Raw genomic sequence first — 19,813 nt, forward strand, 5'->3', positions numbered from 1 at the left:
AAAAAACATGAGGAAAAGGCACTTTATTCCACATTTGAGGATATTCACTTGGCAGATCTATTGAAGAAAAAAATGAGAGCGACTAGAAGAAAAAAAACATGATCATATCCTGGCAAGGGGAAGCGTCTGTCGTATAAATCGCAGGCTGCCAGACAAGAGTGTTCATTGTGATTTAAGGAAGAGGGAAGCCGAGTGGTGTCAAACCATGATGTATTTTCCTCTGCCTCGCACATAAAGAATATAAATCACCGGAAAATATCTCAACCAAAATCGGACCGTGGAATATGTTTCTCGATACTTATCTCGACCCAGGAAGAGTCGCCTCTGTGTTCATTGGAGGGGAAAAAAATAGCAAATTAGTTTTTTGGGATTGTCACAGTTTTAATGACAGTTGATGGCAATACGTAGGCAACACTACATGGTAAAGCCAGAAGCAGAATATCTCAATATTTAAAGGGACAAATCACAAATCAAAGAAACCTTTTATTTTGTAAACAACAGGTGTAGACTAACAGTGAAATGCGTACTAACGAGCCCTTCCCAACAATGCAGAGAGAAAAACGTTCCTCCATCATAAGGGTTACATAACACTGCCATAACAAGGACATATCATAGTGTCATAAACAGTGAGATGCTTTCTGCATGCATTGATAGAATCAAACCCATATGCTATGTGTTTCTGTTCAGGAGACATCCATGGCCGGCTGGTCCCTCACAGCAGAGGATGGGGAGGGGAAGGTGTGGCCCGCCACCAGCAGAGACAGAGACAGGTCCCAGACACTCAGGATCGATAACCAGGAAGCCAGGAGACACCTTCCTGCTATCTACTACTGGAGCGCACCTGGAGAGTACCTGGGCAACAAGGTCAGCCCACAACAGCCCTCTTTATCACACACCACACACACACACACACACACACACACACACACACAAACTATTGTTCAGTCTTAAGTTTGACTCTTTATTAGTTTCTTCCCTCTTCTCCTCAAAGCCTTTGCATGTCTTCCCATCCCATTGTTTCTAACTCATTATTTTCCCCTCACTGCATTCTGGGGGAAAGCAATGCTTCGCTCCATGAACTCTGTAATAATATATTTTTTCTCTTACAAACGTCTTCAGGCATGACGATTTACTCTGCTCTCCCTAATGTCAAAAAGGCACATCACATCATTATGAGCTTTATATAGGGGTCCACAATAGGGAACTAATGTTTGTGTGTGTGTGTGTGTGTGTGTGTGTGTGTGTGTGTGTGTGTGTGTGTGTGTGTGTGTGTGTGTGTGTGTGTGTGTGTGTGTGTGTGTGTGTGTGTGTGTGTGTGTGTGTGTGTGTGTGTGTGTGTGTGTGTGTGTGTAAGGCAGTCAAGCAGGATTTCAGTAAAAGGATCAGACACTGAAGCAGAGAATTCTCTCATGCTAACGTGACGCTCAAAGCCCAACACAATTACTCCTGTACGTCCGTGGTGCCATGTTTCATCTCGTGAATTATCACCATTGTGACATGCATTAAAAGTGACAGCCTCGTTTCTAATGGAAAAGAGAAATTGTTACATTTCGCTCCAGTTCCTACCAGAGTTTATGACGGCACACGGGTCTTTCGGGCTTTATGTATTTGGGGAGGCTTGTTGCTGTTTACTATGTCCTTCCCTCTCCAAATAGAGTTCAAATCAAATCCAATTTTATTTCTCACATGAGCCGAATACAACAGGTGTAGTAGACCTTACAGTGAAATACTTAATTACAAGCCCTTTATCAACAATGCAGAAGAAAAAAATATATAAAAAATGAGATAAGAATAACAAATCATTTAAGAGCAGCAGAAAATGACAATAGCGGGGCTCTATACAGGGGGTACTGGTACAGAGTCAATGTGGAGGTTATATACAGGGGGTACCGGTACAGAGTCAATGTGGAGGTTATATACAGGGGGTACCGGTACAGAGTCAATGTGGAGGTTATATACAGGGGTACCGGTACAGAGTCAATGTGGAGGCTCTATACAGGGTGTACCGGTACAGAGTCAATGTGGAGGCTCTATACAGGGTGTACCGGTACAGAGTCAATGTGGAGGCTATATACAGGGTGTACCGGTACAGAGTCAATGTGGAGGCTATATACAGGGGGTACCGGTACAGAGTCAATGTGGAGGCTATATACAGGGGGTACCGGTACAGAGTCAATGTGGAGGCTATATACAGGGTGTACCGGTACAGAGTCAATGTGGAGGCTATATACAGGGGGTACCGGTACAGAGTCAATGTGGAGGCTATATACAGGGGGTACCGGTACAGAGTCAATGTGGAGGCTATATACAGGGGGTACCGGTACAGAGTCAATGTGGAGGCTATATACAGGGGTACCGGTACAGAGTCAATGTGGAGGCTATATACAGGGGGTACCGGTACAGAGTCAATGTGGAGGCTATATACAGGGGGTACCGGTACAGAGTCAATGTGGAGGCTATATACAGGGGGTACCGGTACAGAGTCAATGTGGAGGCTATATACAGGGGTACCGGTACAGAGTCAATGTGGAGGCTATATACAGGGGTACCGGTACAGAGTCAATGTGGAGGCTATATACAGGGGTACCGGTACAGAGTCAATGTGGAGGCTATATACAGGGGGTACCGGTACAGAGTCAATGTGGAGGCTATATACAGGGGGTACCGGTACAGAGTCAATGTGGAGGCTATATACAGGGGGTACCGGTACAGAGTCAATGTGGAGGCTATATACAGGGGGTACCGGTACAGAGTCAATGTGGAGGCTATATACAGGGGTACCGGTACAGAGTCAATGTGGAGGCTATATACAGGGGTACCGGTACAGAGTCAATGTGGAGGCTATATACAGGGGGTACCGGTACAGAGTCAATGTGGAGGCTATATACAGGGGGTACCGGTACAGAGTCAATGTGGAGGCTATATACAGGGGGTACCGGTACAGAGTCAATGTGGAGGCTATATACAGGGGTACCGGTACAGAGTCAATGTGGAGGCTATATACAGGGGGTACCGGTACAGAGTCAATGTGGAGGCTATATACAGGGGTACCGGTAAAGAGTCAATGTGGAGGCTATATACAGGGGGTACCGGTACAGAGTCAATGTGGAGGCTATATACAGGGGGTACCGGTACAGAGTCAATGTGGAGGATATATACAGGGGGTACCGGTACAGAGTCAATGTGGAGGCTATATACAGGGGGTACCGGTACAGAGTCAATGTGGAGGCTATATACAGGGGGTACCGGTACAGAGTCAATGTGGAGGCTATATACAGGGTGTACCGGTACAGAGTCAATGTGGAGGCTATATACAGGGGTACCGGTACAGAGTCAATGTGGAGGCTATATACAGGGGTACCGGTACAGAGTCAATGTGGAGGCTATATACAGGGGGTACCGGTACAGAGTCAATGTGGAGGCTATATACAGGGGGTACCGGTACAGAGTCAATGTGGAGGATATATACAGGGGGTACCGGTACAGAGTCAATGTGGAGGCTATATACAGGGGGTACCGGTACAGAGTCAATGTGGAGGCTATATACAGGGGTACCGGTACAGAGTCAATGTGGAGGCTATATACAGGGGGTACCGGTACAGAGTCAATGTGGAGGCTATATACAGGGGGTACCGGTACAGAGTCAATGTGGAGGCTATATACAGGGGGTACCGGTACAGAGTCAATGTGGAGGCTATATACAGGGGGTACCGGTACAGAGTCAATGTGGAGGCTATATACAGGGGGTACCGGTACAGAGTCAATGTGGAGGCTATATACAGGGGGTACCGGTACAGTGTCAATGTGGAGGCTATATACAGAATTGGCGCTCCAGTACCGCTTGCCGTGCAGTAGCAGAGAGAACAGTCTGTGACTAGGGTGGCTGGAGTCTGACCATTTTTAGGGCCTTCCTCTGACGCCGCCTGGTGTAGAGGTCCTGGATGACAGGAAGCTTGGCCCTGGTGATGTACTGGGCCGTACGCACTACCCTCTGTAGTACCTTGCGGTTAGAGGCCGAGCAGTTGCCATACCAGGCAGTGATGCAACCCGTCAGGATGCTCCCGATGGTGCAGCTGTAAAGTCTTTTGAGGATCTGAGGACCCATGCCAAATCTTTTCAGTCTCCTGTGGGGCATTAAGTTTAGTCGTGCCCTCTTCACGACTGTCTTGCTGTGCTTGGGCCATGTTAGTTTGTTGGTGATGTGGACGCCAAGGAACTTGAAGCTCTCAACCTGCTCCACTACAGGCCCATCAATGAGAATGGGGGCGTGCTCGGTCCTCCTTTTCCTGTAGTCCACAATCATCTCCTTTGTCTTGATCACATTGAGGGAGAGGTTGTTGTCCTTGCACCACACGGTCAGGTCTCTGATCTCCTACCTATAAGGCTGTCTCATCATTGTCAGTGATCAGGCCTACCAATGTTGTGTCATCAACTAACTAATGGTGTTGGAGTTGTGCCTGGTCATGCAGTCATGAGTGAACAGGGAGTACAGGAGGGGACTGAGCACACAACACCTGAGAGGCCCCCATGTTGAGGATCAGTGTGGCGGATGTGTTGTTACCTACCCTTACCACCTGGGAGCAGCCCGTCAGGAAGTCCAGATTCCAGTTGCAGAGGGAGGTGTTTAGTCCCAGGATCCTTAGTTTATTGATGAGCTTTGAGGGCATTATGGTGTTGAACGCTGAGCTGTAGTCAATGAATAGCATTCTCACATAGGTGTTCCTTTTCTCCATGTGGGAAAGGGCAGTGTAGAGTGCAATAGAGATTGCATCATCTGTGGATCGTTTGGTGCGGTATGCAAATTGGAGTGTGTCTAGGGTTTCTGGGATAATGGTGTTGATGTGAGTCCTGACCAGCCTCTCAAAGTATTTAATGGCTAAAGACATGTCATTTAGGCAGGTAAACTTAGTGTTTTTGGGTACAGGGACTATAGTGGTCTACTTGAAATTACAGACTCAGACAGGGAGAGGTTGAAAATGTCAGTGAAGACACTTCCCAGTTGGTCAGCGCATGCTCGGAGTATACATCCTGGTAATCCGTCTGGCCCTGCGGCCTTGTGAATGTTGACCTGTTTGAAGATCTTACTCACATCGGCTGCGGAGAGCTTGATCACACAGTCGTCCGGAACAGCTGATGCTCTCATGCATGTTTCAGTGTTACCTGCCTTGAAGCGAGCATAGAAGTTATTTAGCTGATCTGTTAGGCTCATGTCACTGGGTAGCTCTCAGCTGCACTTCCCTTCGTAGTCTGTAATAGTTTGCAAGACCTGCCACATCCGACGGGCGTCGGAGCCAGTGTAGTACGATTCAATCTTAGTCCTGTATTGATGCTTTGCCTGTTTGATGGTTCGTCGGAGGCATAGCGGGATTTCTTATAAGCTTCCAGGTTAGAGTCCCACTCCTTGAAAGTGGCAGCTCTACCCTTTAGCTCAGTGCAAATGTTCAAATCCATCGCTTCTGGTTTGGGTATGTACGTACAGTCACTGTGGGGACGGCGTCCTCGATGCACTTATTGATAAAGCCCGTGACTGATGTGGTGTACTCCTCAATGCCATCGGAAGAATCCTGGAACATATTCCAGTGTGTGCTAGCAAAACAGTCCTGTAGCTTAGTATCTGCTTCATCTGACCACTTCTTTCCTGTTCGCTTATGGTTGGAATACAGCTCATTGAGCACGATTTTAGTGTCAGAATTGGTCTGTGGTGGTATGTAGACACCTACGAAAAATACCTGATGAAAACTCTAGGTAGATAGTCTAGTCTACAGCTTATCATGAGATACTCTACCTCAGGCGAGCAAAACCTTGAGACTTCCTTAGATATTGTGCACCAGCTGTTGTTCATATATGGCCCTGTCCCACCTCACTCAAGCAGGTCCAGCTTTTCCTCGGGTTTGCCAATTTTTACAGGTGTTTTATACGCAACTTTGGTATGGTGGCACCTCTCACGGTCCTGACCTGCAAGTCCCAGACTCGTTTTTGCTGGACCCCCAAGGCTGACAGGGCATTCATGGAGCTCAAGGTACATTTCACCTCTGGACCCATCCTCGTTCATCCTGATCCAACTCGTCCCTTTGTGGTGGTGGTGGATTCCTTGGACACCAAAGCAAGGGTGGTCGTTTCACAGCGGAACGAGGAGGACAAGAAACTGAACCCATTTTCCTTTCTCTCCAAGTTGTTCTCGCCAGCGAAATGCAACTACGATGTAGGCAACCAGGAGCTTTTGGCAGTTAAGTGGGCTCTTGAGGGGTAGAGACACTTTTTGGAGGGGGCACCTCATCCTTTCGTGATCTGGACGAACCATAAGAATTTGGTCTCCATTCAAGAAGCCAAGAGGTTGAACGCTCGCAGGCTAGGTGGGCTCTGTTTTTTAACAGGTTCCGTCTCAAGCTGGTAAGGACCAGTTCATGCTCTCCCCCCACACCTGCTCCTCCGCCCCCTTGACTTGTGGATGGCTGCCTGACCTACATGGTCCGGCATCTGTTGGAAGCTTGTCAGGTCCGATGGACCCTACAGTACCTGGTGGACTGGGAGGGCTACGGTCCCGAGGAGCGGGCGTGGGTGCCTGCCGGAACATCCTGGGCTGGGTCTTGTTAGAGACTTCAAACAACTACGTGGTGGTCGTCATGACTCTGCGGCTGGAGCCGCTTCTAGAGGAGGGGATACTGTCATGGTTCCTCCTGGCACCAGAGGGCGACAGAGACCGCCCTAGAGACTTTTATTGGACTCAGGTGTGTCTTATTATTTAATAATTGTGTCCCTGTTAAGAGAGGTGTGTTTATGTGGTCCTTTGCAGAAGCTTGAATTGTTTACCGTGTGTGTTCACTTCCTGCGTGATTTATTTCGAGACTTGGTGTTTGTTGTTTTTTCAAGTGTACTGTGATCCTACGGTTACCGTATCTCAGTAAAGTATTATGTTTATCTTTAACCACTGATTCCTCGTCTGGTCGCTTCTCTGCATCTGGGTCCAAACTTACCACGTCACAAATATAGCCCCCATAAAAGAAATGTGTACAGCTGTATATTCACTTGTTTGACATATCAGTGGAAAAATTCATCTTAATTGCTGCCTATTCCTTTAACTTCTAGAACTGATTCTTGACCACATATATCCTGCTTCTCCATTTAACAGGGGATGTGGTGACACATTTACAGGAGATAATAAAACCCATAAACCTGCAAACAAATCTCAAATTAACTTTTTTAGACAGAAATCTCCACGTGTTGATTGACTATTGCCCTTGTGCCGAGGGCTGCCTCCTTGCCTCCCCTGGCCAAGCAAAGTGAAAGGAATAGCACCAATTACGGCGGCTGCCTCTTCACTGAGTTGTGACCTATCATGGGTAATAGACTATTATGATGATAAATGAACCCATCTCGGTAGCGCTTGCCTGAGTACACACTTCAGCACTTTCTCCCAGTGAGGAGCGGGGGCCATTACCCCTCGCCTTCAGATTGACAAGGCCGACGGAGCGCCGAGTGCCCAAGAGAATATGCATGGGTGGGTGCCAATGATTGTTTTACCTATATGAATGTATTTATTTACTGTGTGTGGGGGGGGGGATTCATTTGTGGGCTGGGCCCCCTGTACGAGGTAGTCTTGACTGGGGACCTATAGACTAGAGACTGAGAGAGCGCCACCTATAGGATTCTAACAGAGCTCTGAGTAGACACTTATACTGTGCTCCTCTGTCCCACTTGACAGTAGAGAGGAGGATATTCAGCCACTCCTAGCCTGTACCAGACTGCAGCTCCAGACTGCATGCTGTGGCTAACACACCGTGGTCGTCCCTCCACTCCCTCTACTCCCTCCACACTGCAGGGGCAGAGGCTGCAGGGCACAAACGGCCCCATTTCCAGGCTCTGCCACTTAAATGTCTGATGAACTGCAACAAGGAAGCCTCAAAGCTGCCTGCTCATTCAGAGATACTGGAGCTTTTTTCACAAGTGGATCGTCTTTTGTTTGTGGGTTTGTTTAGAGTTTTTTCTTTAGAACAGAACTCTATTATAAATGTGTGGGTTGCTTAGAAACAAGATGTGTGCTTGCTTATACAGTACTTGCCAATTATTTTAATGATACTCCAACTGTTTTAGTTAAATTGCTTAGTTCTTCTGATCTACGTCTACCCCAAATACTTTAGAAAAACATGGCGGAAATGTTTCCATAAAGCACAGCAACCCAAACAAATGGTATTGGTTACAGATGGACACGCAAGTAGGGAAATTCTTGTAGCTTTTGAGTCAGCATTTAGTCTCTGCCCCAGATCTTTTCACTTTGGACTGTCTCATTGGGGCCAGTTAAAGTGTTCCCCAGATGTCCGTGTTTCCAAGCCCTAGTTTTGGATCATCACCCACTATGCACAAACAAAACAGGACCCCATATTGGAGGCAGTCAGAGGATCTGAGCAGAGCCCCCTCTTTAGAGCATTCCTGTGGGTGGCCGGTAGGAAAACACACATTGATGCCTCCTGGATATTAATGTCAACAGAGCCAGAGCTCGTAATGGGGGAACAGATGTCAGGATCTACGGGTTCCCGGGGTCACGGTGCGACTCTTCCCGGGGTCACGGTGCGACTCTTGTTTTCAGAAGCTCAGCGGAAGGTTGGATGGTCTGTTGTTCATTTCCTGAAAGATGGGCCCTGATTACCCCCTCCTCTGTTTTTCTCTTTCCCGCTCTCTCGCTCCATCTTTTGTCTGGGCATATTTGGTGTGGGATGGCTGGCAACTCTGTCTCTCGTCCTCTGTTTTTACACGGCCTCCCCTGTGATCTGTTCGCTGCTCTGGCTCCCCAATGGTGGAATAAACTCCCTCACGACGCCAGGACAGCGGAGTCAATCACCACCTTCCGGAGACACCTGAAACCCCACCTCTTTAAGGAATACCTAGGATAGGATAAAGTAATCCTTCTCACCCCCCCCCCCTTAAAATATTTAGATGCACTATTGTAAAGTGGTTGTTCCACTGGATGTCATAAGGTGAATGCACCAATTTGTAAGTCGCTCTGGATAAGAGCGTCTGCTAAATGACTTAAATGTAAATGTAATGTAAATGATGTATGAAAGTGTATCCGAACCCCAAAGTCCTCTCTTCGCAGCGCTCTCTTTATTTGTCCTGTAACTCAATCTGTCCTCGTGTCGCAAAATACAATTTACTATGGTTGTTCAGAATCAGCCACTGTGCTCCAGTAGGATTGTGAGATATACGATTGTATCTGAGGAGCTCGTTATCTGTCCCAGACAAAGACATCCTACTGTGACATGGATGGTTTATTGATGTGTGTCCTGTTGTGTGTTTCTGACGCTATTTAGAGGAGGATTATAACTTTGCCACGAGTGGTGTGCTGACGCATGCTTTTGCTCCCAAACAAAAGGTTTGATTTCCCTTGCTCCTCCCACCCACAATGCACTTTACCTTCATAGACCAGCCTCTTTGTTCCACAGAGGATGAAGTGTTCTCAATGTGAATTGGATTTATGTGAAATAAGGCTTTAGCTCAAACCTTCTCCAAAACCCCATGCTTAGATACAATAGTAACATTTAATATTTTTGTTGGTTGTCTGCCCAGCTATGCATGAATTATATCCTAAATGGATAGACATCAGCAATGCCAAAACCAATGGTTTGACAACACAAATGAATAGATGTTGTGCTTTGGTGCTGCTGAAGTGAGCTCTGGGTGTATGTAGCTCCCTGCTGTGGCTGGTCTTCTAACCAGGGTGTTGATGGTGCTTTTATTTATTTATTTAACTAGGCAAGTCAGTTCAGAACAAATTATTTAAAATGACGGGCTACCCCATCCAAACTCTAACCCGGGCCAATTGTGCGCTGCCCTATGGGACTCCCAATCACGGCCAGTTGTGATACAGCATGGAATTGAACCAGGGCCTGTAGTGACGCCTCTAGCACTGAGATGCGGTGCCTTAGGCTGCTGCGCCACTCGGAAGCCCCATAGGCTTCTAACCAGGAACAACTCTGGTCCCTAGTTATATCCTATACAGGTCTCTTGGTCAGGGAAAACTCAGGGCCCCTCTGATAAGTGCTGAGTGGGAAGTGGTTTGCCCTCCAGGTCCAGTCTAGTCTTAGGTTCTCCCAGGTCAGATAACGACAGGGCCTTTCATTCAACACAGCAAAGCCCCACGAGCTCCCTGCTACAGCCTCAGCAGGGGGCCAGGAGAGGAAAAGAGAGCAGCTCAATAACACCAAGATAAGAGGGCCCCTTTCTAGTAGGAAAAACACAACACACACCTCTGCTTTGTTTGGAGAGCTGGAGCCAGAGGAGAGAAGATGAAGCAGAAAGAAAGAAAAACAAAGATACACAAATACAAAGGAGGTTAGGCTGTCCTGGATCCGAGAATGTGTGCTCAACTGTACAGACAAGACGGCCTACATTTTAGGAATGCAGTCATCATTGGAACAAAACACACTTGTGGCCGTGGCAAACTAGGCATCCTAATCTTCAAGAGCACAGTGCCTGTAACTGTGTCCATCTTTAAGGATCTTTGTTGAAAAGCTGATTGTAATGCGTCTTGTCTAGTACAGCCTCGTCAGTATTACTGCCAGGCATGGGTAGTGTGTCCCGCTATAAAAACCTGTCCCTTAACGATCATTACACACAGCTCGTAATGTCACCGAAGAGGAGTGGAGATTTGTTGGTGGTGTTGGGTCATTTCACACTTCACTGGGTTTTAAAGGGGACTCTAGATCATTTTAGCTAAGTATTATATCCAAGCTAAGTACTAAAGCAATAACTCCTATAACCCTCACTATGCATGCAGACCTAATCTCGGTCCTTGTCTTTACATGCTATTAAACTGTAAAAGTGCATTTGATGGCGGTAAGACGTTCTGTTCTATACAGTGCAAGTTATCATATACAGTCGTTATACACATACAGTTGAAGTCGGACGTTTTACATACACTTAGGTTGGAGTCATTAAAACGTGTTTTTCAACCACTCCACAAATGTCTTGTTAACAAAATATAGTTTTGACAAGTCGGTTAGGACATCTACTTTGTGGATGACACAAGTCATTTTTCCAAAAATTGTTTACAGACAGATTATTTCACTCATAATTCACCATATCACAATTCCAGTGGGTCAGAAGTTTAGATACACTAAGTTGACTGTGCCTTTAGACAGCTTGGAAAATTCCAGAAAATTATGTCATGGCTTTAGAAGCTTCTGCAAATTGACAACATTTGAGTCAATTGGAGGTGTACCTGTGGATGTATTTCACGGCCTGCCTTCAAACTCAATGCCTCTTTGCTTGACATCATAGGAAAATCAAAGGAAATCAGCCAAGACCTCAGAAGTTTTTTGTTGTTGACCTTCACAAGTCTGGTTCATTCTTGGGAGCAGTTTCCAAAAACCTGAAGGTACCACGTTCATCTGTTCAAACAATAGTACGCAAGTATAAACACCATGGGACCACGCAGCTGTCATACCACCTAGGAAGGATACGCCTTCTGTCTCCTAGAGATGAACGTACTTTGGTGCGAAAAGTGCAAAACAATCCCAGAACAACAGCACAGGACCTTGTGAAGATGCTGGAGGAATCAGGTACGTATCTATATCCACAGTAAAATTAGTCCTATATCGACATAACCTGAAAGGCTGCTCTGCAAGGAAGAAGCCACTGCTCCAAAACCACCATAAAAAAGCTAGACTACGGTTTGCAACTGCACATGGGGACGAAGATTGTACTTTTTGGAGAAATGTCCTCTGGTCTGATGAAACAAAAATAGAACTGTTTGGCCATAATGACCATTGTTATGTTTGGAGGAGAAAGGGGGAGGATTGCAAGCCGAAGAACACCATTCCAACCGTGAATCACGGGGGTGGCAGCATCATGTTGTGGGGGTGCTTTGCTGAAGGAGGGACTGATGCACTTCACAAAATAAATGGCATCATGAGAGAGGAAAATTATGTGGATATAGGGAAGCATCATCTCAAGACATCAGTCAGGAAGTTAAAGCTTGGTCGCAAATGGGTCTTCCAAATGGACAATGAACCCAAGCATACTTCCAAAGTTGTGGCAAAAAGGCTTAAGGACAACAAAGTCAAGGTATTGGAGTGGCCATCACAAAGCCCTGACCTCAATTCTATAGAAAATGTGTCGGCAGAACTGAAAAAGGGTGTGCTAGCAAGGAGGCCTACAAACCTGACTCAGTTACACCAGCTCTGTCAGGAAAAATGTGCCAAAATTCACACAACTTATTGTGAGAAGCTTGTGGAAGGCTACCCGAAACATTTGACCCAAGTTAAGCAATTTAAAGGCAATGCTACCAAATACTAAATTAAGTGTATGTAAACTTCTGATCCACTGGGAATGTGATGAAAGAAATAAAAGCTGAAATAAATCATTCTCTCTATTATTCTGACATTTCACATTCTTAAATAAAGTGGTGATCCTAACTGACTTAAGAAAGGGAATTGTTACCTGGATTAAATGTCAGGAATTGTGAAAAACTGAGTTTAAATGTATTTGGCTAAGGTATATGTAAACTTCTGACTTCGACTGTACGAACACCCCTTGCACTATCTTCACAAGAAAATACCATTTTATTTTCCGTACCTATCTACACAACCTACTCCCCATTTTCTAAGTGAAATCATAAAAAAAATGTTTTTCCAAGTTAATAAAAAATAAAGATGTATTTATTGCATTGTCTTCACACCTCAGGGATAATACTTGGTGGAAACTCCTTTGGCAGCCATTACAGCTGTGAATTATTTTGAAAAAATGTGTACAAACCTTGCACAACTCTTACGGCCTATCGAATGTCTGCACCCCCTTGAACCTTTTCACATTTTTCACATTTTCCTACATATCTACAAACCTACTTCACATATTCAAAGTGAAAGAAAGTTGTAGAACCAGAATATCATAATTGGATAAGTCTCCACTCACTTGATGTAAGCACCTTCGGCAGCCATTACAGCTGTGAATAATTTGGAATAAGATTCTATAAACTGCACAACTGTTACGACAACATACAGTATATGTTATGCAGGTGAATGAGGACCCAAAAGCGACTTGGCGAAAACAGAGTCTTTAATCCAGTAAAGGAAATATGCAATGCTCCTAGACAAATCGGAGCGGTAAATAAAGCATAAAAAACAATTCCACTCGTAATGACGAGAACAGACTGGAGACTCGATCATAAACTGGAGGTTGCCTCGGGAAGGCACTTGACCGTAGCAGACTCAGACACCTGCTCACCACGCAGCATCTGAGGGAAACATGACACGACAGGGCGATACAAAGAGACAGCACGGTGAACAATATACAAGGATCCGACAGGACAGAAACGGAAAACAAGGGGAGAAATAGGGACTCTAATCAGGGGAAAAGATAGGGAACAGGAGTGGAAAGACTAAATGATTGATTAGGGGAATAGGAACAGCTGGGAGCAGGAACGGAACGATAGAGAGAAGAGAGAGAGGGAGGGAGGAGAAAAAAGGGAACGAACCTAAAAAGACCAGCAGGGGGAAAACGAACAGAAGGAAAAGCAAAATGACAAGACAATATAAGACAAAACATGACAGTATATCCATTGTTTTTGTCAAAATTGCTCAAGCTCGTAAAATTTGGTTGGGAATCAGTGATGGACAGCAAAATTCGAACCCTTTCTCTGATTTTCAAGCAAATTTAAACAGGACTGAGACTGGACCATTCAGGAACACTCAACACCTTTGAGAAGCCATTCTGGCGTGTCTTTGGCATTACATTAAGTGTAATTGTCTAGCTGAGAAATACAACTTTATCCCAGGGTTAGGTTTGCAGAAGTCTAAGGAGGGTTTTCCTCTAACTTTTACATGGGCTTTGCTCCTTTCAGATTCATTTTCATCCTAACTCCTCAGTCCCTGCCAATGACAAGCATACCCATAACATGATTCTGCCACCACAATACTGGAAAAGAAAGGGATTTTTACTCTGTGTTGTCTTGTAATGGATTTAACCCAAACCAGTGGTTTTTAATTTAGGCCAAAATGTTAATTTATATGCCATGTCGTCGTGCAGTATTACTTAACAGCCTTGTTGCAAACAGAATGGATGTTTTGAAATTGATTTTTTTAACACAGACTTTGTTATTTTCACTTTGTCATGCAGGCCAGTAATATGGACTGAATGCAATGTTATTGATCCCTTTGTATTTTCAAGTATTGTGTTGGCAGCATGATGTTATTGGTATGCTTGTCATTGGCAAGGACTGGGGAGAATGTCAGGATGAAAATCAATCTGAAAGGAGCAAAAGCCCAGGTAAAAAGTTAGGGGGAAAACCCTCCTTAGACTTCTGCAAACCTAATTTCTGGGATATGACTAAAGAGTTAATCTGGGTGATTTTTCCACAAACAGATAGGTATTTTTTCCCAAGGTAGCAAGATCTTATCTATTCTTTCAGGATATGAATTAGAACATTATGTAGATCCTCTATGAGGCTGTGGAGGGATTCCAATTGTGTATTTAAAAGAAAACATGAATCATCATCAATGACACGTTTGTTTTTAAGCCCTGGATTTCTATCCCCTTGATATTACTGTTGGATCTGATTTATATAGCATTTCAATGGTTATAATAAATAGATATGCAGATAGTTGACAACCTTGTTTTACTCCACTTGACAGTATAATGCTTTCTGAGAAGTAGCTATTATTTACTATTTTACATCTAGGGTTGCTATACATAACTTTAAAACTTTAACCCATTTTTATAAGACATTCTCCGAAATTGAAATATTCCAGGCATTTATACAGCATATAAATTCCAGTCGTACTTAATATATATAATATATATATATATATTCCAAGTCAGCTATGAATACCAGGTTTGGTTTCTTGGATTTTTCATAGTGTTCTATTGTTTCCAGGACTTGTTTAATATCATCTCAAATTATCGTCCATGTAAAAAATCTGTCTGATTAGGATGAATAATATCTGACAATACCTTTTTAATCCTATGCACTATTTATTTGCTAGATTTTTTTGCATCACAACACTATATGTTGCCCTAAGAGTTGTGGAAAGTTGGTATAATCTTATTCAAAATCTTCCACCAAGCATTAACTCTGGGGTGTGAAGAAATACGCAATCAAGACATCTTTGTTTTCTACCTTTAATGAATTCAGAAAATGTTCCGTAATACTTTTTTCATTTAGAAAATGTGGAGCAGGTTGTGTAGATCAGTAGAAAAAAATGTGATTTATTTTACGGTGACAAAATTTGAAAGCTGTGCAAGGGGTGTGTAAACTTTCACTGTGCACAGTACATAAAATGTTGACTTCTGTTTGTTTACAGCTCCCAGCCTATGGAGGAAGTCTTGTCTATACAGTCTCATATGATGCAGGGGAGAAAGACCAGGACATCAGGGTTAACTCTTCTCCTAATGTCATAATAGAGGTAAGAGCTAATAGCCTCATTATGTGATTACATGTGTTAGGTTAGGTGCCAACACGAACTCCTTCATAGAGCAAGTGCTCCCATAGAGAATGTTGTTCCAAGTAATGTTCAACCTGATTGGTCTAGACTGATCATGTGACATGTCCCTTTTCAGTTTCAAAGATCCTTTCAGCGTTTTTTGAAGTTCACTCCAGACATGTCTGAATGCTATGTCTGGTTTCATTTAAAAAGTGGTTCGGCGCAAAGTAATGTGTTGTGGATAATCTGTGTGTGTGCGTGTCTGTGTGTGTGTGTCTGTGTGTGTGTGTGTATGTGTGTGCATGTCTGTGTGTGTGCGTATGCGTACGTGTGGGCTCGTAGTGTTTGACAGCATCTGGCTGTCATTAGCTGATCCTCCAGAAATGAGCTCAGCTTAGTAGCGCTGCAGTCTTTTGTGTCCCATATGCGTTGTTTTACACATTCCTGCTGGTCACCATGGCAGAGCTCTATCTTTCTCACAGAGGGTATCTTTAAAAAAAATAATTATGAGGATAGATCAGCTATGAAACTAACAGACAGTTTAGTCTATAAAATAACATTAGTTGCACATTTCTGATCTCCATTTTATTTATTTCCCAACACCAGCGCTGGTTGGAGGACCAAGTGGAAAACATAAAAATTATATATACTGTATATACAGTACCAGTAAAAAGTTTGGACACACCTACACATTCCAGGGTTTTTCTTTAGCTTTACTATTTTCTATGTTGTAGAATAATAGTGAAGACATCAACACTATGAAGTAACACATATGTAACCAAAAAAGGGTTAAACAAATCAAAATATAGATCAAAATATAAATCAATACAAATCAAATCAAAGTAGCCACCCTTTGCCTTGATGACAGCTTTGCACACTCTTGCCATTCTCTCAACCAGCTTCATGAGGTATACCTGGTCACCTGGAATGCATTTCAATTAACAGGTGTGCCCAGTTAAAAGTTCATTTGTGGAATTTCTTTCCTTCTTAATGCGTTTGAGCCAATCAGTTGTGTTGTGACAAGGTAGGGGTGGTTTACAGAAGATAGTCCTATTTAGTAAAAGACCAAGTCCATATTATAGCCAGAACTGCTCAAATAAGCAAAGAGAAACATCATTACATGTCCAAAGACTAATCCATCCTTCCCAGTACACCACCATTTACTATTTCCTTTGAAATACGTTCTTCTATTTTAGTGCGATGTCTCAAATGTGCCTTGAGCCTCTCTATTTGTACAATTTCTACCAAGATTACCCTAAAAATAAATACTTTACCTAAGAGTATAATCATATTTCCCATTTGTAGGTCCGTCTGAACACAGACATTATGACTCAATATCTACTCCTGAACCTGACTCCAAACATGAGCTACCGAAGTGCAGTACCAAAAGAGATGATCTATTGATTCTGTTTCTTCGTTGCAGTCTGTACAGGGCTGACTGTTCAATGCCCCATTTATTGAGCACTAATTTTGTGATGAGAATTTTATATAACGGTTTAAATTGAAATGAACGGATTGATGCGTCAACTGTTGTTTTGTATATCAGTTCATAAACCGGTTGCCATGGTATTGGGACATAAAAAATCAAACCTCTTGTCAAACCTCTTGACCTTAAGTGAAATTAATAAATGTTATGATTTCTGCTAGTTATTTTAAGCCGTTTTAAAAATCCAAACTCATGTTCATTAGATAAATATGCCCATTTAACTGGTTTGCCATTCCAGGCAAAAAAAATATATATAATTAAATTCTCGACTTGATAAAAGATTCTCCTGGAGTCGGTAGAGCCATGATTGGATTCATATACTATGAAATCACTACGGGATTAATTAGGATCATTTTTCTGTAGATGGACAGGTGTTTCCCTCTCCACAGTTTCAATATCCTATCTATTCTACCAAGTTTTCTACCAAAGTTAATATTTGCAACAACATAACATTTTTAGGGGATATGTACACCAAGCACATCAACTTCACCATTTGCTCGTTTAATCGGGAGACCACATGGCAGTTAAAAGTTTGTATCTTTTAGAGACCCATCCGTAACACTTATCATAGTTGGGTTTTAGTCCAGAGGAACTGGGAGACATTTTCCAGGTACTCAATAAGGCCCTTCAAGATTGAAGATTGAGGACTCAAGTGAAAACTTGAATTATCTGTGTAAATTGGTCATTTTGTCTCTAATCCATAATTTTTAGGCCCTCAAAGTTATCACTGGTTCTGATTTTTATCGTTAACACTTCAATGGCCGTAATAAATAGGTATGGTGATAGAGAGCAACCTTGGTTTACACCTCGACAGCTAAAACATTTCCGAGAAGTAACAGTTATTTATTATTTTACATAAGGTTATTGTACATGACTTTTACCCATTTTATGAGAGATCCTAAAAAAAAATCCAGGCTCGTATTATCAGATTCAGAGGTACTGAGGTACTGTAGCAAAGGCTTTCTCAAAATTTACTACAAAGATTATACCCAGTTTACATGAATTCTCATAGTTTTCCATTTTTTTCTCTTAAGTTGTCTAATGTTGTCTCCAATATATCTTCCTTTTAAGAATCCCGTCTGATCAGACCTGTCTAATTCTGTGAGCAATACATTTTGCCAATATTCATTCGTCATGACATTGAAGGGTAACTTAGATGAAGAGGTTAATCAGAGAAGACGGCTAGGATGGAATAGTAAAAGACAAAATACATGTTTAAATATCTACAGAGTTGTCTACTGAAATCCATACAAGCTTGCAAATTAGACAAGAATAAGAGAAGAATGAGACGGCAATAAAAATAAAATTCTTCAAAGTGAGGATCCTTCCATCAAATTAAGCGAGGAAGATGTTTCTCAGAGAAGACATTAATGCTCCTAACAAGCACTCTGTTGACGAAGCTGCATCATCCAACAAGACAGCAAGGACTGCTTGTGTTTTTTTTATTACAACATATAACAAAACCGCTGTTGATTATCATGAACATAGAGTGGGCCCCAGAGAAGAGTGTATCTATTCAGTTGGTCTAGCTCTATACTAAATTTGCAAAGCATCTGCGTTAGTTTGTGCAGCGCTCAGCATATATCTCACAGTAAAGGCTCTCTGAGGCCTTTCCGATTGTTACGCTGCTCCGAAGACAAGGCCTACTTCGCTTTCTGCCCCTCAGTCGGCGAAACAGCCAATAGAAGACCCCGCTTTGAAGCTGGCTCACCACCGTTTCTTTGTTTGTTGTCGTTCACACAACTTTGTCGAAGCTGTTTGCGAATCAATTAAAGGATTCATTTTAGCGTTGTTTAATCATTCCCGGCATGGAGGAGACGATCGGCGCTGACCTTGGGAGTGATGCTCGATGTGCACATTTTCCCCGCCGTTTGTTCTCTCTGTCTTCTCGAGGCTATTACGCTAGCGAGGTGTCCTTTTTACTAACGCTCCGTTGTGGACCAGCGGTTCATCTGTCATCGTTTCCATCTTCAGTCAGCCGAGTGCAGTGAGAGGATGCATTCGCTGTCTTTTATTTGTGTGTGTGTGTGTGTGTGTGTGTGTGTCTGTGATCCATGAGGAATGCTTTAAGATTTTCTCCCTTAAAGCACTCTGAATAATGGGACACACATGCAGTCACGCACACGCAGTCACACACACATGCACAGTCACGCACACACATAAGTGATATCATTCAAAACCCAAATGCAGCCACACCAATCCGATGTTGACATTGATATGTCCTCTTGGCCTCTTTACAAGAGCTGGAGAACTCAGATCGTGATTACAAGCTCAGAGTTAAGCCTGAAGAAGTAGTTTATCCAGGGGATCTGGAAACCAGCGAGAGAGCCTGCTCTCTCGTGCAATCAATGATAAAATGCTAAAGACTATAATTCTGACAACACAATTTCAACCCTTTTCCATTCAAAATATCCTGTGTTTACAGATTATCGGATGATATCAGAGGTTGGTCAGAGAGACGTTCCTCTTCACCTTCAGTGTGTATTTGTTATACTGGTGTCGGTACACAGATGTTTGTTTTATGAGTCTGAGGGAGAGATTCCCAGCCCCATTAGTGTCAGATGACAGCCACCTAAGCTCAGTCACTGGGATTTATTCATATATTGCAGAGAGGAGAGCACATGTGATACGTGATATGGGGGAGAGCCTGGATATATGACAGGTCATTATTGATAGTTAAACCCTGCTTTGCATGTGTACACTCCATTAATTCAGTGCAAATAATGTGGCCGGCACCCATAAATTGTAATTTCCCAGCAGCCATTGGAACAGTAAATAAGCAGGCGGGATGAATAACATCTAATAATCCTCTATGATGATTCCCACCAGCGTGTTTGGAGATCTTACCCTTAAATTCTACCTGGCAATGCATCCATCGGCGGTATGCAATCAGCATTCCCTTTCTACTCCGTCT

At 43.4% G+C, this 19,813-nt stretch overlaps 1 protein-coding gene across 7 annotated transcripts in view; it reads left to right on the forward strand.

Annotated features, from left to right (window-relative positions):
• Positions 1 to 19,813, forward strand: part of lama2 (laminin, alpha 2) — a 152,671-nt gene that overhangs the window by 55,715 nt on the left and 77,143 nt on the right. For all 7 annotated transcript variants that reach the window (XM_046298275.1, XM_046298277.1, XM_046298276.1 and 4 more), the window contains exons 12-13: positions 688 to 864; positions 15,294 to 15,395. In XM_046298275.1, coding sequence (XP_046154231.1) covers positions 688 to 864; positions 15,294 to 15,395 — 279 coding nt within the window. The remainder of the gene's footprint in view (positions 1 to 687; positions 865 to 15,293; positions 15,396 to 19,813) is intronic.

Source organism: Oncorhynchus gorbuscha, linkage group LG14 (genome assembly GCF_021184085.1).
Source record: "Oncorhynchus gorbuscha isolate QuinsamMale2020 ecotype Even-year linkage group LG14, OgorEven_v1.0, whole genome shotgun sequence".
Lineage (NCBI taxonomy): Eukaryota > Metazoa > Chordata > Actinopteri > Salmoniformes > Salmonidae > Oncorhynchus > Oncorhynchus gorbuscha.